The sequence below is a fragment of the Protopterus annectens genome, chromosome 17.part0 (assembly GCF_019279795.1).
Source record: "Protopterus annectens isolate FY-2018-M chromosome 17.part0, PAN1.0, whole genome shotgun sequence".
Classification (NCBI taxonomy): Eukaryota; Metazoa; Chordata; order Ceratodontiformes; family Protopteridae; genus Protopterus; species Protopterus annectens.
Genome location: NC_056751.1, coordinates 331001828 through 331026229, shown reverse-complemented (window position 1 = coordinate 331026229; position 24402 = coordinate 331001828). Strand labels below are relative to the sequence as shown.

Below are 24402 nucleotides of genomic sequence, written 5' to 3'. Positions count from 1 at the left end.
TCAATGCCCCGTATTATAGTATCATTAGTATGTCTCATGGTTATATTGGCATAATACTCTACAGGCAGATCTTATCTGTGGAACAGCACATAATACATAACATGATCATATGGCGTCCATGACTAGGTCTCCTTTAATGTCAGATTCCTTTCACAAGCCCTTATCATGAATGAAGAAATATATGCCAAGAATCAGAATAAAGACAATAGCAACAGGGAGAAGGACAAGATACTGCTAGAACCACTAACTGCTGAGATCTGCTTATGGGTCATAATGGCACTATATTGGACAGGATGCATGGAGGAAGCAGGCCATAGAAGGAATCAGTGCTATAAATCAATATATCATGACTGGTGTATAAACATGTGCCAGAAGTTATTGCAGACCTACATTACAAGGATAGGATAAGAAGAAAACCCAGGACTTCATTGCCTACCATTATACCATCAGTAGGGGTCTGTCACCCAGTATGTATTAAACCACTTAGCTTCTGCTAAGCTTTGCCTGGCCATTGCAGTCTCAGAACTGACCAGTAGTGCTTTTGAAGATGGCCTGGTGAGCACCAGTCATTTAAATAAGTGTGGAATGCTTTGTTACTTATAGCCTAGTTGCAACCATTGTGTGTGTCCTATAGCATTCATGGATGGTATTTGATCTGGTTTAACCATCTTTATATGCATGCACCTTTCTGTGGCAATAACTGTTAACACTGATGGTACTGCTGTGCTCTATGCATGAGCATATTGCATTGCATTCATTGACTCATATTGCTAACTATTAAAACACGTTGACAGGCATCCTCTTCCCTTTTGTATGATGTACCATAGTCTAGCACGTGTCTTGTACAGTACCTGCACTAGTGCAGATTACTGTGTGCTATCTACAACCAAAAATTAGAAAAAATATCTAGACGATCCTTTTCAAAAATGGTAAAACCACAATTTCTATTCCTGACATACTATGTAAAGCCAGTAAAGGTACCTTTGGACCTACAGAACACATAGCTTACTGGAAGTATGTGAGGATGCTTATTGATGGCTAACTCACCTTCAGAGAACACACTGATAATACCAATAAGTAAGCAAACTGCAAACTAGGTACTCTTTTCAGGATCAGGTATTTTATTGCGCCTGATTGGTTAAGACAGTTGTCTCTAGGGATGCACATGCTCTTTTAGTTCCTAGTTACACTACCTTAAATTACAGTAGCGAATCCATATTACACTCACACTCTGCTTTCCCCTAACCTGTTATAGTACACCAGCTGCTCTTGACAGATGTAGTAGTAAAACACTCCAGTTCAATACACATGGTCACTCTGCTGTTTTCCTAGTTACACTACCTTAAATTACAGTAGCGAATCCATATTACACTCACACTCTGCTTTCCCCTAACCTGTTATAGTATACCAGCTGCTCTTGACAGCTGTAGTAGTAAAACACTCCAGTTCAATACACATGGTCACTCTGCTGTTAGGCCCACAAAGTGCAAATTAAAGCATTTTAGTCATAACACAACTGTGTCATTTACATTTTTCTTCATCACATAAGACTTATTGTACTGTTGAAATTTCTTGTGTATGACATCTAATGTCATTGTTTTACTGTATTATATCATTGTCAATTTTATGTTTAATTTTCTGTGCAACTTCTACTTTGTATTGTTGCATTTCACTGACAGTATAGAATTTATACTCAGTGTTACTGTTTTAAGTCACAGTGTGTGCCTATTTTATTTGTTTAATTTTCTGTACAGTTTTTATTACTTTTTATTGCTATTTTTCTCTGTATCATATGTTTTAATAGATTGTATTTACCGATATGGCCTGGGTCATGGCTAAAAAGGATCCTTGGACAAGTTCATTAACCAATTAATAAATGATTATAGACTCATGTTCACTTGCACTTCACTCTTACCAAAACTTTTGTATTCTTACATTATCATGGGCAGTATTCCTATTTAGCTATTTGAGAAACGTTTTGCCTCCATTACCTGTTGACCATTAGCCCCCTCCTGGTCACCTGGCTCATTTGTTTCCCATTACTGGAGTGTGGGTTGACTAAGAGGGGCCATCATTTGATAGCTATTAGGGGTGATACATATGGTTTTTCTTCGCTCCTATGTTTTCCCCATAGCTGCCCAGCTTGTGGAGTGAGAAGATGTACAATGTCACGTCCTTGCAGTTCCTGCATCACTTGGGTAAATAACACGGATGGTCAAGACTTTAACTCTCACAGATGTTGCTTTCTGAAGTCACCTCAGCTTACTGTACAAGGGCACTGTTTACTGCCCTGTGCCAACAAACAGCTGCAGCATCTGATACCTAAACATTGCTGCTCCTACTGTTTGCCCTATTCATGTACTCTTACGCTCTACTGAACAGTGGTTGCCCCATCTTATTATTGAGGGAATCATTTCTCTCAGGGTAAAAGCACTGAAGTTTAGAACATTCAGTCTCCCTCAAAGTAAATACAATGCAGTCTAGCATACATTTTATCTTTCTTAGGCAGTGTGAAATAGAGGTAACCGACTTTGACCACAGTGTCTAAGGAAAGTTCCCTTGCTTTTCATATCTCATTATACCTCCCCACCTTTAATCTGGAAGCATGAGATAAAAGATACACAGGAGCTCCACTCAATTTCCTAATCATCCTCTCCATTACTCCTGACTACTTCTTACACAAGTTAGTCAGTGTTACCTGAACTATACATTCCTTAGTTGATATCCACTGATATTTTTTTCTTGGAAACAGAATTCCTGGGGAATTCAAACTCTGCTTAGCCTTGCTACATAAGGCTTTGTCTCATTACTCACCCTGCCTCCATTCCCAACCACCTCTCTTACATTTATTTTTTAGATTAACCAAATTTCCCCGCAAATTCGATAACCATTCCCAGCTTTGAAACCATACACCTTTACTCCTTATTCCAGTAAGTCACTATAGTGTTCTCGCTCCTCCTACTTCCTGTCTGTTAAATAAAACTCCTCTTACTTCCTGTCAGTTAAGGCAAACCCTTTCCCAAATAATAAAACAACCGATAAAATATATAAAACTCTACTTAATATCCCACGTACAGTATTCCACTATGTAACATTCCGGTTAAGGCCATCATATCCCCATAAAGTAAACCAGCCAAACAAAATTATAGATAATCATTTCCAACTGACAAGCAACAGCCTCCAACATCCTTACCACCACCACCACTCAGAAAACATTCCATAATCTGTTATTCTAAAAGAACTGTATGTTACTTTTATTTATTTATTTAACATTTGTTGACCAGGAAAGCCTGACGAGGACAGAGCCTATTTTCAGCGGAAGCCTGGGGAGAAATGCTCCAGATGCATGTCTTTGGCATGTGGGAAGAAACCAGAGTACCTGGAGGAAGCCGACGCGAATGCAGGGAGGACTTGCAGATTCCACACAGAAGGCACACCCAGCCGAGAATCGAACTGGAGAACCTCTTGCTGTGAGGCGACAACATTAACCATTGCTCCACTGCGCTGCCTTTTTCTTTCCCACAATGAAAAAGAAATATATTTTACTTTACTGTTCCATAGTCAGCCTAACAGAACTACATTTTACTTTACTTCCGTATAGACAATCCAACTGATATGCATACTATTGTCCCATAATAGTTGCCCTTGTTATAGCTCCACCCTCTGACAAATCACCCTAAATAACCATTCCCACGTCTTCTTTTTCTGACAAAGCATCCCATTAAGGGATTACTTCGGACATCTTGACAAAGGCCCTTATCAAATAATAAATGATAAACACTAAAACACCTGAAAATATACAGCTATCTGACACCCTCCAAAAGTTCATTATAGAAACTTTGCAGAAACCAATCATTACTCTAATTTTTCTAAAAGTCTTTCTTCTCACTATAGATCACTTATTTATTAAAACTGCAAAACATACTGTCAGACTCAACAATCTATACTCTGCCCCTCCACCCAATAACAATTCACCCCCAAGTTGCTTAAAATATAATTTAAATGGGTCTACCCCTAACCAGTCAACAGTTTCATAGAAGGGGTAAATTCATTTAAAAAGTATACCATTACCATCAAAAATGGATCAGAAAGAATTCCAGCCTCCTTTACCTAACTCTGCACAAACTATACATCATCTGGGGTATTCTGTTTAATCCAGACCCTGCCACCACCAAAAGAGAACACTGCTACATCCCTCAAGCACACTTCACAATAACAAGCTGTCATATCTCCACCAACCAAATAAATCTCAAACATTTTTGAAAAGCTACATTAAATGCCCAAAGCACTAAAAAGTAGACCTACTTAAAACCTGGGCAGTAGTACACCACCCTGGCATGCTAGCAATAACAGTAATATGGGTTTAAAAATATTTGCCTCTCCTTAATGCTCAACAGTACATATACCATATGCCTCAACAATCGTCCAGATCCTGAAATCCCAGAGGAACAGTGTTGCTCATTAAAAGTGATGCAGCGCTTTTGCCCTCTCTGATAAGCCAAAGCCTCATATCACTCAAAAACAATCCCAGTTAGTTCTCAACCACTATCTTAATAAACAGTCATATTAAGCTGTGCTTAGCATCTATATTTATTCCCCCTCCAGCATTCATAAATATCTTCAAGGAAGCACTAAGCATACTAAATGTATACAACAACATAAAAGTCATCACTGAATACTTCAACATAGATATGCTTAGACCAAAACAACTAAAAATCAACAGCTTTTAGCCCAAAATAACATTACCCAATTAGTTATCAACTCCAAAAGACCAGAACTCCTCTTCTGGACATAATACCTTGCTTGACCTTTTCACGACAGATATTCCATAGCGTATAAAATCCATCCAGTCTCTCCCTAGCTTAATAAGCCATCAACTCCCTACAATGACAAACCTAAACCCTCTTCTTTTGTACTAAAACTAAAGAGGACAACTTCTTATTTCACCTAGAGCAAACTGTCTTTGTACAACTCACACAGTATAACCACTGCTCTCCACTACTTCATCTCAATTGTTAAGTCCATAATAGACAAATATTTCCCCATAACTAAAATAAGAGTATGTGAACAATGACAATATGATCATCACATCAGTAAAAGACATACTAAAGAGTAGAAATCAGATACAGAAAATATTGAAAAGAACAAACAACCCTGAACATCAGCATACATTTTATGAGCTAAAATAGAAAAGCAAGCTAGCTAGCAAGGAAGCTTAACCTACCTACCTTCATAACAAACACACCATACTCTCCCACATCCCCAAGCAATCGTGGAAAGTAATCAAAGACATGGCATACTTTGACAATAATAAACATGAATCGTCTTCCCCCAAAATGACCAGCACACAACTTCTTGACTTCTAATTATTTTCTCAGTCTTCATTAACAACGCAATAACCTCCATATTTTCATTTAAATATAACCCCTTACACTGACAAGTAAATACTTAACAACTCTGGTAAGACTGCGTCCAGTGTGCAATATACCACATGAAATGATTTCACCAAGCTTTGTGACTAGCTCAGAAAAAAACACATCTAAACATTAACCTCTTCAAAACTGCCTCAGGACACACTGAAAACTAAGCTGAATCATGGCTCTATGTAATGCAACAATATCCTACTCTAACCTTTAAATCACATACTGAACAAATCACATCCAAAGTCAATTCACAGTCATATTCAGTCTCTAACCATCTTACCCTTCAGGCCAGAAGTGACTTGCAAAAAAATGTGCTTATATCCCACTACACTACATCCAGAGAGCACCCCTGCAATACCAGGCTACAACTCTTAACACACTTTTTGGCCACCAAACCAAGTCCGAAACACTAAAGGTGGAGGAGTGTCCATATTCACCAAGGATATTCACACCTCCAGGCTAGTTGCTCAACACAATGCATCTGAAATTCTCCAGGTGCAACTAACACTAGGTAAGACTGCAATCCAAATTGTAGCTTGCGACAGATCCCCCACCATGCCCCAAGATTCTCACTACACCTTTCTAAACATACTGAAAAATATTAAGATACAACCAAACACCCTAATATTGGGTGATTTCAACTACCCTGCCATTAACAGGGAAAACTACTCAGGTACCAACACCTTTTCCCAACGGTTCTTGGAATTCATAAATTCCAGTGCCCTGGATCAACTAATCCATTGTCCCACCAGGGGCTCCAATATCCTAGACCTGGTCATTACCAACATGGGAGATAGATGCTCCACACCAGTGGTCACCCCCTCATTGGTCAGGTCTGACCATAAGCAAATCACCCTTGACATCCACATCCCACCCCCACCCCACCCCCAGTAAGGAAACCTCTGTAAAAAACTTCTCTAAAGCCAACTTCATGCTACTCAAGTCAGAAGCGACAAACTTCATGACACCCATGCAGACGGGAACTGAAAGTTCGACTGCTGAATCCTACACTAAGGCACTGTGCATGAAACGTGCCATCGCAAATAGAACCAAGACACTCTCCTCCAAAAAAAGGAAGCCGATATGGTGGTTCCCTGCCATAAACAAACTATACAACAGAAGAAAGAAACTGTTGCAGAAAAGAGGAAAATCCCAGGATGCAAAAAACTCCCTTAGCAGCCTCAGTAAGAAGCTGAGATCCCTCATAAAATCCTCCAAAGCTAGTTATGAAAATAAAATTGCCAAAGATTCCAAAGACAAGCACAAGGTATTCTATAGTTATGTCATAGGTTCATAGGTAGGATCTAGGCTATCAGCCCAAGGGCCTATGTAAGCCTAGCCAACAAGGTTCCCTGGCTTATGCCACCCAAGAAAGTTATTTTCCTGTGCCACTGTCAAGCAGAGACACAGAAGTGATCCCCGGGGTGTATTTCCTATTTCCCATCCACTCATCAACATTTTTCTTGAAGAGTGCTAATGAAGAACTTTACTTGACATAGATGGGTAGCCTGTTCCAGAGTATGGGAAGTCTCTGGGACAGGAATCTATCCCTCCAACATGTCCTGTTTATTGTGGTGACAAGGTTTAGGTCCCTAGAGCGTGTAGCCTGGAGGGATTGGGATTTCTTTAGGTGTAGCATGTCCAACAGCTCTGGGTTTTGACATAGCTTTATATGTTAGGCAGAGATCACCTCAGAGTAGGTGATATGCTACGGAGTAAAGCTGGAGTTTTTTGAGGTGGTCAGTGTAGGGCATTTGTTTGAGGCCAGTAATCCTCTTTGTGAGGTACTTCTGTGGCCTTTCCAGCTGCTGCAGATGTCTTGTCAGGTACATTCCAAAAGGGGCGTTGTACTCTATAATGGGTCTAATGAGTGTCGAGTAGAGGGGAACAATGACCTCTTTTTTCATGGATGAGAACCCTTTTATGATGAGGTGTGCCACATAGAAGGACTTCCTGACTACTATGGTGATGTGACTATCAAAGGAGAGACTACTGCCCACCTAGGTCCCAAGGTCTCTTATTACACATTCATAGTTAAGTAGATTGCTGCCTATGTGGTAGTTCATGGGTACAGAGTTTTAACCAAAGGGGATGACAATACACTTTTTGGCACTGAGCTTGAGGCCATGGCTCTGACAACAGGCATCTGTCTCAGCGAGGCCTTTCTGTAGGATGTCGACATCATTTGGGGACTTGACTATGGCTCCTAGTTTGCAGTCATCTGTGAACTTCATTAGTCAGAGGCCTTCTGTGTTAGCCTGTACTTCAGAGAAGTAGATACCAAACAGGAGAGGTCCCAGGATGGAACCCTGTGGTACTCCACTTGTCACTGCTTTGAGGTCAGATTTGGAGTCTGCAACTTTTACAGTGTGGATTCTGTCAGTAAGCCAGTTGGCAATCCATCTTGTGACGTAGGGATTTATACCTAGTTTAGTGAGTTTAGCTATAATTCCAGAATGGGGGATGGTGTTGAAAGCCTTGGTGAGGTCAAGATAGGCTGTGTGAACCACTTTACCCTCATCTACGGCTTTGGTGACTGCCTCAAAGAAGTCGATCAGGTTCAGGAGGCATGATCTGCCTTTCACAAACCCGAACTGGGTTGGATCCAGAGTTTGGAGGTTATCAATGTCTTTGTTTATGATTTCCATGATGATACGTTCCATGGCTTTGCATCAAGAAAAGAGGAGTGGGAATCTGGGGCATGGTGGGGGATCTGTAGCAAGCTACAATTTGGATTGCAGTTTTGCCCAGAGTTAGTTGCACTTGGATAACCTCGGATGCATTATGCTGAGCAACTAGTCTGGAGGTGTGGATATCCTTAATGAATATGGACACACCTCCGTCTTTGGTGTTTCGGTCCAGGTTACATGGTCGAAACGTGTGGTATGAGTTATAGCCTGGTAGTGCAGGGGTGCTCTCTGGAGCCATGAACCAGGTCTCAGTCACTGCACAGATATCGATGTTCTCCATTTTAAGGAGTGCCTCGAGTGAGTGCATTTTGAGATTTAGACTTCTAACATTGAGTAGCATTACCCTCAGTTTTTGCTTGTCTGTTCCTGTTACGGGGGTGAATTTGTTATTTGAACCTTGCCTAAAAAAAGGCACTATATTGGCAGCAAGAGCCTTAGCCAGTATCCGGAATCCCAGGGGCGACAGGTGCAGGCCATCTGTGGCAAAGCATCGTGGTCTGTTGACCATGTCATCCCAAGCAGACAGATACTGGATCCCCTTAGAATGACACCAGAAGCTTAGCCAATTGTTGAAGTCAATCATTTTGTCCTTGTACTGCTGTATCATTCGGGGCGATGGCAGAATGCTACTCAGGGCTACAAGATCTGAGAGCTCTTCCATGTCTCTTTTCATGTAGTCCAGGGAGGTATGTCTCAGGTCATTCACACCAACATGGACAATGACAGAGTCATATTTGTACTTGTTGTGGAATGACCTGAGTGCGTGGGTTATGTGGAGGATCCTGGCACCCGACAGGCAGCTGACAGTAACCTTCTCCTTGTTTAGCCTGGTGAGTGGGACATCAGTGTGCTTGACTATAGAGTCACCTATGACTAGTGTGTTGGGTACGTTTTTTCGCCTTATTGGCTGTGGTTGAGTGGCACACTGAGTCTGTGGGCTATGTGTCATTTGGGTTGTGTTGGGGGATGGAGGTTGCTTGCATTTCTGCTTTGGAGGTCTGTGTTGCTTAGACAGATTATTACTGAGAGCCTCCGCAAATATTTTTGTCTTACTATGTGTGGATTTTGATGGTGTAGATTTAGTGAGACTATGTGATGAGTGTGGTGTGGTGCAAATGTTTACCTTCTCCTCATGACTGTCAAGTTCAGTCTTGGTTGGAGAGAGCTTTACCTCCAGTTTGGCTAGATAAGTGCATCTCTCACAGGTTGTAGTTTTGGGTGGTAGGAGGAGAGGGTTGTCTGTGTACATGAGGCAATTTCTGCATTGCCTCAAGATGCCCAGATTCATCAGAGAGACAGGAGAGAACACTGGGAGCTGACCCTTGGACATGCCTGAATAAAAAACTACTTTCCTCTAGATAAGTGAGGAAAGTGAGTACAAGAGCTGTTTTTCTCTAAGCAAGTGAGAAGAGTAGGTACAAAAACTGTTTTCCTCTAGGTAATGATGAAGACTGAGTGCTATAGTAATTAGTAGCTTATTTAGTGCTTACAAGTTCTGAACAAGTGCTGAGCATGAATAAGCAAATTTAAGTGCTAAAACTAAGAATCTGTATCTGCACTAGACGAGTTACAGGAGAGAAACAAGTGCAAATGCAGGCTTTCAAATCAGAAAGTTGAGAGAGATGGTAGAGATTGCCCTAACAGCCAATAACTACAATTTCTGCGCCAGAACCACACCTTATGTGGTAGAGAGGTTACCTAGTGCTTACCACTCCCACTGATAAGCTAGAAGGCTTCCCTCCAACACTGAAAGGCTTGGGGGGGGGGGGGGCTCAGAAGCTTACATACAGTCCTGAATACAGCAAATCTGTATCTGGAACACTAGTTACAGGAAAGGTAGGAAACAGGCTTACATTTTTTTTTTTACAGAAAAGTAGTAAAAACAATTCACATGCAGTGCAAGCTAGCACACTTGAGTATGTAGCAATATTAAACCAAACACAGTTTAAAAAATGCAATTAAATTAAAAAGGACTAAAAGCAAGTGCAGAAAGAGTTTATTAGGAAGAATGTGGTAAAGAGATGGGACTGGGGAGTGTCCCAGATCAAATCTACATTGGAGCGGGCAACTGGAAAAGCCACCAAATTTAAACTACAAACCAAAAATAGGGAGGGTGGATGGGACAAAACAGTTTCAACGGAGATCTAAGCAACAATTAACAAATTCTATAACCAAAAAAAATATATATACTCAGCTCTGTATATTTGCAGATAGTCTGGAAGGCAGTCTCTCAGAACACAGGTTCCAGCAATTAAATGCAGGCTGTTACTAACAGGTCAAATTTTATGCAAGTGATCCTTGAGTTAGATAACACACAATCTATAAAACCAGTTAAACCAACTGAAGACACAGTAGAAAATGGGGAGGGGGACAGTTTCAACAGAGATCTAAGCAACAACTAACAGTACAAACTCTAAAACCAAAAAAATATACTCAGCTCTGTATATTTGCAGATAGTCTGGAAGGCAGTCTCTCAAAACACAGGTTCCAGCAATTAAATGCAGACTGTTACTAATAGGTCAAATTTTATGCCAAGAATCTAAATGGCAATGCTCAGATATGCTCTGAGCTATAACAGAATGGCATTAAATATACTGATCCCAAGGATATTGCCAATATCCTGGCAGATCGATTTAGTGCCAACTTCATCCCCCCTCTCACCCTCTAAAGGGCCCATCTCAATACCAAAAGATTGCCAAATTCTGGTAACCACGGCCACACAGGTAGAAACTGCACTCTCCAAAGCTAAGAATACAGCATCCATGGGACCAGATGACATCCCTGGCTGTGTACTACATGAACTACAAAATGAACTAGCACCTCACCTAAGTGTCATATTTAATCATAGCCTCACCTCAGGCTTCGTGCCCACTGAGTGGCGCACAGCTACAGTTATCCCACTCCACAAGGGAGGATACACCTTGGATCTCAGGAACTACTGTCCCATCAGTCTAACGAGCCTGATCTGCAAGGGCATGTAACGCATTATCATGGAACTTATAAACAAAGACATTGACAATCTTCAAACACTGGACCCCATCCAGTTTGGGTTCGTGAAGGGCCAATCTTGTCTCCTGAACCTGATTGATTTCTTTGAATCAGTCTCCAGAGCTGTGGACGAGGGTAAGGCAGTCCACACAGCCTATCTGGACCTCGCCAAGGCCTTCGACACCATCCCCCACTCTGGAATCATAGATAAACTTACTAATCTGGGCATAAATCCCTATGTCACTCGATAGGTTGCCAACTGGCTTACTGACAGTATCCAGACTGTAAAAGTAGCCGACTCCAAATCCAGCTCCAGACAAGTGACAAGTGGAGTACCTCAGGCTTCAGTCCTGGGATCGCTCTTGTTTGGCATCTACTTCTCTAAAGTACAGGCCAACACTAAGGGACTCTGGCTAACATAGTTTGCAGATGACTACAAACTGGGAGCCATTACTGAATCCCCAAATGATGTGGATGTTCTACAAAAGGGCCTTACAGAAACAGATGCTTGGTGCCAGAGCCATGGACTCAAGTCTAATGCCAAGAAATGTAAAGTTATCCCCTTTGGGAAAAAACATGTACCCATGAATTACCACATAGGTGGCAGTACACTAAACACCGAAAGTGTGATGAGAGACTTAGGGACACAGGTGGACAGCGGTCTCATCTTCGATAACCACATCGCCACAACAGTCAGGAAATACTTCTATGTGGCACACTTCATCACTAAGGGCTTTTCATCCAGAAAAAAGGAGGTCATTGTCCTACTGTACTCATCCCTCATTAGACCTATTATAGAGTACAACACCCCATTTGGTATGTACCTCACAAGACATCTGCAACAGCTGGAAAGGCCGCAGAAATACCTCACTAAAAGAATCACAGGCCTAAAGCAGATGCCCTACACTGACTGCCTTAAAAAACTCCAGCTATACTCTGTGGCATATCGTCTACTCAGAGGCAATCTCTGCTTAACATACAAGGCCATGTCAAACCCTGAACTGTTGGACATGCTCCACTTAAAGAAATCCCCAATCCCTCAGAGCCACACACTCCAGGCATCTAAAACTTGTCATCACAATGAACAAAACATGCTGGAGGGATAGGTTCCTGACCCAGAGACTCCCCATACTCTGGAATAGACTTCCCATACATGTCAAGCAGAGCGCCTTCTTGGCCCTCTTCAAAGGAACCTTGACGACTGGATGGGAGATAGGAAATTCACTCCAGGGATCACGTCAGTCGCCCTGCTAGACAGGGGTCCAGGGAAGTAAATATTGTGGGAAGAAATATCCAGGGAATTGTTATGGCTACGCTTGTATAGGCCCTAGGGCCGATAGCCTAGTACCAACCTATGAACCCCATAATAACTCTTCACTTATCCCAAAACACACAGACACACACACACACACACACACACACACACACACACACACACACACACACACACACACACACACACACACACACACACACACACACACACACACACACACACACACACACACACACACACACACACACACACACACACACCATCTAAACTACAATCAACAAATCAACAATATATGCAGATTTGTTAGTCTCTCACCCAGGCTTGAACATCCCTAATGCAACCTAGACCAAAGCTAGCTGGCCAACTTTTATGATTAGATCAGTATTACTGATCGTAACATTTACTCACAAGCTATTATATAACAATCATTGTCCTAATCTCAAAAATAAACTAACATTAAGAACATTTCCATACTTAATAAGTTCTTAAAATGATGACGCCCTAGCCATTCGATGTCCTCCCTTCATCCAAGCTATTGGATAAGAGTTTCATCAAACTAATTCCTGCAAACTGGAACCATTTGCCAGCAATTATTCACAAACTGCCAAATTATGTATAATTCAGGCAAACTGTGTTAACAATCATAAAAGATACCACCAAGTGAAACTGCTGCTTCAACATTGGCTAATACTGTGGCAAAATATTCCTAATCTGTCAAACCAAAGATTCATTATCATTCTACTAAACTGGTATAATTCTGAAATTAGTGTAACCATTTCAAGTTTTATATATCCCTCTCCCACAGCCACCTACTGATTCATTACCTGTTGTCTGGTTTAGATCATTTGGATGTAGCACAAACAGTGGGCACTGGCAGTCTCTACTTGGTACAGGCATAGGCTTGGGATGATGTACTAAGAAAAGACAGGCCTTGTATAATTCTGAGGTGCTTTTCAGGAACTCAAGTGGCTTTTCTGCTTATGTTCCCCTAGGAGTTAATTATTCAAAGTCACAACTGCATCTGTATATCTGTTTCCTTCAGTATGCCTGTGTACTGCTGTTTGCTCAGCGTCTGCCCAGGTGGCACTGTCTCAGCAATAAGAAACTGCACCCCCCCAATAGGGACAGTAGATTCAGATATTCACTTGCTATCATGTCTGTATCACCCTCCCTCTGACAGCCCAGATCTAATTCCAAACCTAAATGCTAGTGACATATATGGATACCTTGTCTTTGCATATGTGAGAAAGCTACAGAATCAGTTTAAAACTATTGCATTTTATTTTAGAAATAATGTGTTGACCTGATTCATGTAATACACTTACTATAATTGAAATGGGCCAATGGTGATAGTGCAGACCAGCAGAAATAGTTAGAATGGGATGTCATTTAGTGGAAGGAAAGTAAAATAGGGTAATGAAAAACATTTTATACACATGAAATGGATGTACTCTAGCTTTTGCAGAGATCTTGCTTTATTCTTGCTTGGTGCAACTAAAGCAGGGGTGGCATAAAGCTATGGTTTGTATGAAAATCCCTTTATAAGTAGGTCAAAATGAAAAGCAGGTGAGTATGGAGATGCAATACATAATATATTGCAATAATGAGCAATATTTGTACATTTCTTTGTATGTAGTGCATTTAGGCAATGTTAGCTTTCTGTAAAGAGCACAGTGAATTGCCAAATCCAAGTTCAATTAATGTTTTCCCTGTTTACCTCTGCTGGATGCTGACCATCACACTCTTTTGTGATCTATTGACCTGTTTATACCCCAGCAGTGGGGTAAGAGCTAGCTGAGAATGGCTTTCATTTAGGCAGCCATCAGGGATGATTTATATTGTTTCTGTAAGTGGACCTATCCCCTGCACCCACCCAGAAAAGCTCAAGGAAGATTTTGCAGTGAGATGCAGAAAAGGGTGTCCCCTCACTTGCCTAAGGTGGTATTTCCTTTCAGGCAGCTTTACTTCTCCTCCTGAATCATGAGTGGTGGTTTCTGAAGTCTATCTCAAGGAAACTGCACCATCCACTGTGCCCTCAACTGCTCACATCGCTCCTCACAGGAGAAGAGAACGGGCCATGCCCCTTTACCCCTTCCCCTCCCTGTCTGACTGCTCAGGTGTTGGGGCTACTAATCAAACCCTAGTTGCCTGGGTTGCTGTTAGAGCTCCGTCCCTCTGTGCCAAGGATCGAGGCATTTCAGTTCAATTAAATTACTGTTTTAGTGAGAAGCTGGCCAAACTGTGCAAACTCTGAAACAACTCCCCTAAGGAACTATAACATACCCTAAGGTGCTACTGACATAGAATACATTATAGTTAGTCAGGGGTGTGGGTTGAGAAATCTTCTTCCACATGAGGATTTGTGTGATTTACTCTTTTGCTCATGAGTTGTTTCAGAATCCTCGCACTTAAAACATTTTTGTGTAGTAATATTCTTGCTGAATTATGATTTTGAAAACTGTAGCACATCAGCTTTACATGTCTAAAAGTACTCATATTTAAGAACAAGTAAAGCTTTTTTGGAACTGAATACTGCCTGATATATTTAATGAAGGTAGGTACTTATGAAAGTGTCACAGGTATTTAGGAATAAAATGCACATATGTTATGAAGTTTATAGTAAATAAGATAATCAGTGCTGCATAAAGACAAAGACAGTGTTAATTTGCTTTCATGAGTATGATCATATTATGTGAAAAAAGTCCGCTAACCCTGCTTGATCAAACCTGATTAATTCATTGGTCTGTCAGATCAAATATGCTATGGCTGATGGCTATCTTTCAGATAGCATTATTATTACATAATTTTTCATAAAAGTATAACAATAGCAAAATTCTCTTTTTTTTCTGATGAGTTTGTTACTTTGTGTACCTTACTGATTTTGAACTTTATTTATTGGCAGTTGACTGACATCAGAATGGCTCGAATACAGACAGGCAGCGCCAGTCCCTATGTCAAGGCAAGCTTAGGAGGTGATGCTAACCCGATGAAGTTCTACGCCACCACCTACACTACTTCCTACAGTAAGATGGATTTTACCTTTTGAAATCATTTCTGAAGAGGATTTATCCTACACATTTTAGGAATTTGGAACATAGAAAGAGGGCTCTAAAAAAGATAACCAATACTGTTGTTCATGAAAAAAAGTTATTTGTTAACTGGGTAAGTGAACCGGTCATCATGAACCCTTTTCAGCCATGACTTGGCCCACAGCAGCAACAGTAAATTACCTCTATATGGACATTTTAGAGCGCTAATCAGCCATCATGTTTTTAGAGACCAGGAGTTCTGCAGGCGTCCATCTTAGGGCCTATTTTATTTATTGCATTCATGTCCAGTCCAGTCTGGATCATCTCTTTTAGAAGGAATTTGAATTAGTAAATTTGCAGATGAGATGAAAATTGGCGTAGCCATCACCAATATAATTGATCAGGCCAGTATACAAAATCTACTGGACAGGTTAGTCAGCTGGTTGAGAGCATGGTGTATAGAGTTCAAAGCTAAGAATTCTAAAGTCATGCACTTTGGTGCTAAAAATCTTTACTGTCCTTATTTTTTTAATGATACCATCTTAGACAGCATTGAAAACATAAGATACTTGGCTGTTACTATTGACAAGAGTTTCTCCTTTGCTGCTCACCAGTTAGAAGTAGATGGAAAATGCTATATGTTTAGGACTATTACCAGTATATGAAGTATTACCTATTTATAAAACAGTATCTGACCAGTAACTTAATGTGGAGCTTCTGTCTGTATTCCCAACCATTCCCTTATTGAATGGTGCATTTATAAAGTCAATCCCTTAAGGCGCATAGATAGAGTAAGAAAACTCTTCTTGCTTACTGTCAATTATAGACTGAGTAGGATAAGCTTAATTTTAATTTATAACAGTAAATATAATGTTCTTGGTGCTCCCATTGGGGTCTCATTTAGTATGCACTCAAAAAAACTAGAAACTACAACAGTTTTGTTGAGGTAAACAGAGTAAATTCATCCTTCTTTATAGCAGGTGGAATTCTCTACCTTTGAGACTAAGGAGGAAGGACACCTTAGATGTTTTTAAAATGGGTTTGGATTAATGGATGGGTGTCACGGTATTTGATGCTAGTCTGAAAGGTAGCAGACTCTTAGAAAACCTTATTTAGGGTCAGAGTCTATTTAGTCCAGAAACATTGGAGTTGTGAGGAAACCAAAGTCTCCAGAGAAAACTCATGCAGACACAGGAAGATCATGCTAACACCACACAAAGTGACCAGAGATCAGGATTAAACCTCAGACCCTGAAGCTCTGAGGCAGAGCTCTTAACCACAATGTTGATTGCATGATCTCAACAGTTTCCCCACTAATGAAAATACAGATGTTATGTTGTCCTATTTTGCCTTCATTCTTGCTGGTTGGGTTCGGAACTGAGCATCGGTTCTGACTCGGCCTATTACTAAAGCTTGAGAGCTTCCACTGACTCGAGGCTATACCCTATCCCATCATGCTTAGGGAAGATAAGCCAGATCTCGTTTGCCACTAATCTAGATCGGGTGCTTCTCACTAGGTTCAGGCTAAGTGAAATACTTTTTTGAATATTATTCTGTTATTTCTACATTTTTTCTATAAATATTGTTGTTTTTGGAGATTACAGTGTATTTAGGTCTCAGCTTGTGGTGAATTCCTAAGTTTTCGCTTGTTGCATTTTTGTTGTATCTGGCTGTCACTTTCCTTTGGCCTACAACTGCCTATCCTATTCTCTAAAACTTTATTTTATCATTAACGAACCCATTTAAGTAAGAGGGTTCATCTTTCTCACTTTCCTTCTTTAGCCCGTTTAAATTAGAGGGCCCCCCTTTTTCTAATTCCTTTCCCTTTCTAAGAGGTTTCATTGTTTAAGTTAGAGATGTCTCCTCTGGCTAGAGGAGATCATCATTTGAGTTAGAGACCTCTCCTTTAGCCTCTTTTCTCTTCCCTGTGTGACTGTAAAAAAAAAAAAAAAGTAGCAGATTTATTTTTACATTTTATAGTGTGGTGTGCTTAATAGTTTTTGATAGCTTGGTAGCCTTGTTATTATCATCATTAATCTAGTCTCCTGGGCAGTGTTTGTTGTTGTTGTTGTTGTTTATCACTATGTCCAAGGAAGGAAAAGAAGTGAAGTAGTCAGGCTTCATAGGTTCATAGGTTCATAGGTTGGTACTAGGCTATCGGCCCTAGGGCCTATACAAGCCTAGCCATAACAATTCCCTGGCTATTTCTTCCCACACTATTTACTTCCCTGGACCCCTGTCTAGCAGGGCGACTGACGTGATCCCCGGGGTGAATTTCCTTTCTCCCATCCAATCGTCAAGGTTCCTTTTGAAGAGGACCAAAGAGGCACTCTGCTTGACATGTATGGGCAATCTATTCCAGAGTCTGGGGAGTCTCTGGGTCAGGAAACTACCCCTCCAGCATGTTTTGTTTATTGTGATGACAAGGTTTAGATCCCTGGAGCGTGTGGCTCTGAGGGATTGGGATTTCTTTAAGTGTAACATGTCCAATAGCTCTGGGTTTGACATGGCCTTGTATGTTAAGCAAAGATCGCCTCTGAGTAGACGATATGCGACAGAGTATAGCTGGAGTTTTTTAAGGCGGTCAGCGTAGGGCATCTGCTTTAGGCCTGTGATTCTTTTAGTGAGGTATTTCTGTGGCCTTTCCAGTTGTTGCAAAGTGTGATTCCTGTTCTCAGAAAATGTCTTTAACCGATGGACACACTAGTTGTGTCTATTGTTTAGGTGCTGTACACCTTTAAGACTCATGTTCCATTTGTCATGGTTTTAGTTCTAGGGTCCTGCAGGAACATAAACATAAACTTATAGTCAGGAGATTGCTTAAAGTTCCATTTGCTGAGGCACTAGAAGGGAACCAGACCTCTTCCAAATCATCTGAATCCCCAAATTCTGGCAAGTTAACAAAAAGAGCTTCTTCTTCAGCTCCTGCTTCTGAGCTGGCTAAAAAGCTACCTGAAGATACAACTTTGGACCTGAAGGCTTTCGGGCCCAAAAAAACTACTCTTTCGGTTCCACCAGTTTTGTCGGAACCGACTAGGAGCCAGTCCCCAACCTTGGAACCGGTCTACTCAGTTCCTCAGTCACCTATTTTACAGTCGGTGGCTGGTAGTGTAAAATCCACGACCCATCCTCTTGATCCTCCAGGAGTCTAAAGACAGCATGGAGCTGGTGGTCAGGAGGTTGCTTTGGACTCCGGCTCTGGCCAAGATCCTTTCGAGTCCAGCCCAAAAGGAATTGGAACTGACAACTGCTACTGCCCCATGTGTATTCCTCCTCCAACCCAAGTGGTTTTGGAGCTGAAGTGCTTGGATGTGTTTGTAGTGGAACCGTTGGGTCCAAGACTCACCCCAGGGTTTTCATTCCTGACCTCTGCTCCGACCTCTTCTGTACCATCTTTGGTCGAAGGATCTGGGAGCCGACGCTTCCCCCATTGGGTCTGGGGAGGAGAGTCAAATCAGACCCTTGTCGGATCTGAATCTGCCTCTCGGGGCATCGGTGTGGGTAAGTTTGGCACCTACATCGACCTTGGGGCCCACCTCCTTGGTACAGGAGGAGTTTCCTGGTTCTTTGGAGCTGGAGGCTCTCTTGGACCCAGGTTGTGGCACCTTTGAGGTGATGAGGAGTGTGCTGTCACCCTGATGGCTCCACTCTTGTATCCAAGCACTCTTTCCCCAAAAGTGCCGGTGTCTGCCTCTCTACCATCCCTCCCCCCCAGGTGTAGAGAACCGATGCCTCAGGATGCCCCATTGGGTGAGTCACTCTCTTCTGAAACCTCCCCAGAGGACCACTCTGAGGGGATCCCTCAGAAGAGAACAGGTAAGAGGAAACATCTAGACTCCCCTGAGGAGTCTGTCACTTCAGATACAGACTTTGATTCAGAAGGGTCCCCACGGTCACTCTCTGAGGATGTCTCCTTCTCAGACATCCTAGAGATCCTGAAGCAGAGAGGTGGCTGGATGACTCTTATACTCAGATACCTGGAGGTATTTCATTCTCGACCCTCCACCTCTTGGGTGTCTCCACCCTTTGACCAGCTCCTCAACGTTGTTAGTCAAAAGGCATGGGGCTCTCCAGAATCCATGTAACCTGTTCCGAGGAGGCCCAACAAATTTATAACTGCACTGTCGGACAAAGACTTCTTAACCAAAGGTGTCCCAGTAGATGCTATGGTGGTGGCAGCAGCCACCAAAAAGGAGTTAGCTGAGACTTCATCTGTTCATCCCCTGAATAAGTAATCTCAAACGATGGACATGTATGGGAAGCATACGTTCTTGTCAGCGGCTTTTACACTCAGATCGCTGAACTATTTGACCCATTTTAACAGATTTCAGAAGGATCTCCTAAAGGAGCTAGGTGATACCCTCCAAGGTTCCACAGCTGGAGGGGTTCCTGACAAGGTGACTTCCCAGCTTGCTACCTTAAATTCAGTAGTCAACTCCTCTATATGGCTCATTTCTTATGCAGCTGATGGTGCAAGTAGGGCAGCTTGTACAGGAATCACTCTGAGGAGGCATTCCTGGATGCTCCTTTGTGAGTTTGCTGAGTCCTTCAAGTCTTCCTTCACTAATGGCCTTTTGATGGCTCGTCCTTGTTCGGGCCAAAAGTTAAAGAGACTCTGACCAGGTGCAGACAAGAAGGCAAAACTCTGTCTGCCATGGGAGAATGTTTTTCCCTCCCTACCAGGGCTTATCCCAAAGGCCAGAAGGGTGGGAAAATGTGGTTCCATAAATCCCAAAGAGCTTCGCCAGATGCATGTGGTGAATCTTCCGCCAAGGGCAGAGGGGGAAATAACAATGGAAGATGCCGACCTCATGGCAGATGGGGTCCGCAAAATCAGGGCGACAGAGATACGTTCTCTGGCAGACCTTTCCACCACTCCTGAAAGGAGGCCTGCCTGTCCACCTCTGGAAGCAGTCGGGGGCAGAATATCACTGTACCCAAAACCCTGGCTAAACATCACTCAAGGCAAATGGATACAGCCAATAATATCCAGGGGATACAGCATACCCTTCTCCATCCTACCCCCACAAACAAGATCAGTCCCAGACATTCCACCCTGTCAAAGGGATCAAGCAACCCTGGAGATACAAAGGTTGCTAATAAAAAGAGACATCCAAGAAGTCCCCACAGACCAAATCAGATCCGGAACTTACTCAAGATTCTATTTAGTTGCAAAGAAAACAGGGGACTGGAGACTCATCTTGTATCTCAGCAGGCTAAACAAGTCCATAAAAAAATCAAAGTTCTGGATGGTGACACTGCAGTCTATACTCCCTTTTCTGGGACAAGACAATTGAATGTGCTCAATCGATCTTCAGGATGCGTACTAGGACAGGTGATCCAGGAGGCATCTACGCTTCCATCTGGGAGCCAGTCATTACCAATTCTGAGCTCTGCCCTTTGGTCTCACTACAACCCCCAGAGTGTTTACCAAATGCATGGCAGTAGTCATGGCTCACCTGAGGCGTCTAGGATTCCAGGTGTTTCCATACTTAGACGACTGGCTCCTGACCACCACCACAGAGCATTTACTAACCAAAGCAAGAGACACAACCATTCATCTATGCTTGGAACTGGGCATTACCATAAATTTCGAAAAATCTGCCTTGTTGCCATCACAGCATATTACAGTCATAGAAGCAGAGTTAAATACAGAAAACATGGTAGCAAAACTGCCTCATGACAGGGTACAGACACTGCATCATCAAGTGTTCATCTTACTCTTGAGAAAGAAAGTACAGGCAAAATTTGTTCTAAAGGTCTTAGGCACCATGGCAGCTACTGTAACTCTAGTACCTCTAGCACGTCTGCATATGAGAGTCCTACAGTGGCTACTCTTCACTCAGTGGTCTACGCAGAAGCTACCCATATCCCACAAGATCTTCATAACAGACTCCTGCAAGAAAGACCTATGCTGGTGGCTTTAATCCACACAGGTAACTCTGGGCAGGCCATTCACTCTCCCTTAACCAGTAGCCACAGTGACCACGAATGCTTCCCAGATAGGGTGGGGGGGCATTATCTGAGAAAGACCATCTGAGGAACATGGCAAGAACATGAGTACCACCTGCACATCAATGTCCTGAAGATGAGAGCCATGCTTCTGGCATTGCAGGCATTCCAGAACTCTCTTCCACCGGGAACGATTGTAATACAGACAGACAATATGTCAGTAGTGTGGTAAATCAACAAACAAGGCGGAACCAAATCCTACTCCCTGTGTCGAGAGGTTCAAAGAGTATGGCAGTGGGCAGTCTCTTCTCAATGTTTTCTGATTACAGCACATATTCCAGGGAACTCCAACATGATAGGACAAATTGAGCAGAGCAACTCTAATGCCTCATGAGTGGTCCCTAAAACAGGAAATTGTGAACCAGATTTTTCGCAAGTGTGGCCAGCCTTGCTGCGACCTATTTGCCACGTCCATGAACATCAAATGCAGCAGCTACCTTGCCCTAATCCCCCCCTGAATCACCAAGGGATGCACTCATTCACGATTGGCCCCCTGGACTCCTTTATGCCTTTCCCCCATTTCCACTAATCCCCAAAGTTCTGCAGAAAGCCAAATTGTTGAGTTGCAGGTTAATACTCATCGCTCCATACTGGCCTTGTCAAATCTGGTTTCCTTTCCTATGGCCCCATCTCCAAACAGAGCCTTCTGACTCATCAGTCAGAAACGCTCCATCCCTCTATCAAAACCCTCAAACTGACAGCTTGGCTGCTCCACTTTCAATCATAGCCAGGCTTCCAGACATATCCCCTGCAGTGAGACACATTCTAATCTCATCTCATAAGACAACAACTAGAAAGCTTTCTGCTAGCAAATGGAAAAGGTTTTCTTGTTGGGCTTCTAAGAATCACATAGACCCCTTTACAGCCACCGTATGTACAATTTTAGATTTCTTAGCAGAAATTTTTAATGAAGGCACAGCAGCAGCTACCATACACGTACAATTAGCCACCATATCTAACTACCACATAGGAGACATGGGATCAAAAATAATGTCTTGCAGATTGTGCAAAGCTTTCCTGAGAGGTACATTTATACTGATACCTCCAATAAGGGAACCACCACCTTCTTGGGACCTCAGTTTGGTACTGTCTACTCTGATTCACCCACTATACAAACCAGCTTCCTCTTGCCAACTAAAATTTCTAACCTGGAAAACAGCTTTTCTGGTAGCCATTACTTCAGCTAGGAGGGCGTCAGAACTTCAAGCTCTGTGCATACGCCCTCCCAATTTAGTTTTTCACAAAGACAGAGTCTCTCAGAATGAATCCTTCATTTCTTCCCAAAGTATGTTCTGAGACCAACTTGAATCAATCCATTGACCTACCTGTTTACTTTCCAAACTAAGGCAAAAAGGCAGAATATATGCTGCACCAACTGGATGTCCACAGGCAGTTACACTTCAGTTTGCATAGAACAAAGGAACTTAGAACATCTGACCAGTTATTCGTCTCCTTCTCAGATAACAGGAAAGGTGCTTCAATTTCAAAAGTTACCTTGTCAAAATGGCTTACTGACACTATTAATCACACATATAATTTTCAACATAAACAACTGCCAGGAAAGATTAGAGGCCATTCAACAAGAGCTATGTCAACTTCAACCACCTTTCAGGCCAGATTACCTATGGACTCAATCTGTGCTGCAGCCACATGGGTCAAACCTCATACCTTTGTCACTCATTACAAAGTAGACGTGGCCTCCTGGAACAGGGTTTCCTTCAGTTTCACTGTTCTGAAGAGTTTATTCCCTTGAGCCACCCAAGAAAGAAGTTGCTAGGGACGCTGTCCCAACCGGCAAAAATGAAGGCGAGATAGGACACCATAACATTAAGAAGTTGTGTACTCACCATAACGTTCCATGTTTGTTGTCTATAATCTCGCCCTCATTCTTGCGTCCCACCCTACTTCCCCCAACCTTCGCTCCTGAAGGATCTAGAGGAAATTTTTATTGGTTGTAAATTGTGTTCTCTGCTTCCATTCTTGCTTCTTTACACATAGGCTAATAACTATTACAATTGGGATTTTTTCTATATAATTTCAAATGTGTTTCTGTTTTGCAAACAAGATCTGGGTTATCTTCCCTAAGCATGATGGGATAGGGTATAGACTTGCGCCAGTGGAAGTTCTCGAGCTTTAGTAATAGGCCAAGTCGGAACTGATACTTGGTTCCTAACCCAACCAGCAAGAATGAAGGTGAGATTATAGACAACAAACATGGAACGTTATGGTGAGTACATAACTTCTTATTAATCTTGCTGAATACAGAGCCTTTTTTCATGTTCAGATTACAATGTGTGGGTGCTCAAGCTCTTTATTTTTCACCAGTGAAAGGAATTCTAATAGGTAATGGGACAAAAAAGTAGCAGAATACCTGTTCTGTTACTCATGCAGATTAACAGATATGGTTTTACATTCAGTCACAAAATGCTGCAGAAGATACTCACACTGTTGACAGTTTTGCAGCGTCTGCCATTATTGATGCAGTGTCGTAGAAGAAGCCAACAGAAAGTCTGCTACAGAGAATGCTGTCAGTAGTTACAATACACTATAAAGGAATGTAAACTGTCACTGAGGACTGAAAGCTACCATTTATTAGTCAACACTATAAACAAGTTACTGCCAGTTACAGAGTACTTCAACCTGCGCTGGCACTGAAGATGTCTTGCTAGGGAACTTTTACAGGTAACAGAAAAATGCAACTGTCACTGATAGCAGTATAACTGTAAGATGTTTGTATTACAGGCAGCAATACAACTAGTGATGAAACAGCACAAGTGAAGTTGACATAGATAATAAAATGTTGCAGAATACCATGCTGACAGTTGCACTGGTGAGAGCACGGCAAGAAAGGTGTTCACTTGTCAGAGAATGTGATAGGAAGAAGTATTAGAAAAGATGCAATTTGCAGTATCCGTGTACTGCAGGGGAGAGAGTCAGCCATGATAATAGTGCTGTAGGCAAAGCTAACAATAGTGACCGTGTAC

General features: G+C 42.1%; 1 protein-coding gene across 2 annotated transcripts in view; it reads left to right on the top strand.

Moving 5' to 3' along the window:
• PPP1R32 (protein phosphatase 1 regulatory subunit 32) overlaps window positions 1–24402 on the top strand; it is a 1379387-nt gene that overhangs the window by 156408 nt on the left and 1198577 nt on the right. For both annotated transcript variants that reach the window (XM_044059651.1, XM_044059652.1), the window contains exon 2: window positions 15280–15400. In XM_044059651.1, coding sequence (XP_043915586.1) covers window positions 15295–15400 — 106 coding nt within the window. In that variant the 5' untranslated portion in view covers window positions 15280–15294. The remainder of the gene's footprint in view (window positions 1–15279; window positions 15401–24402) is intronic.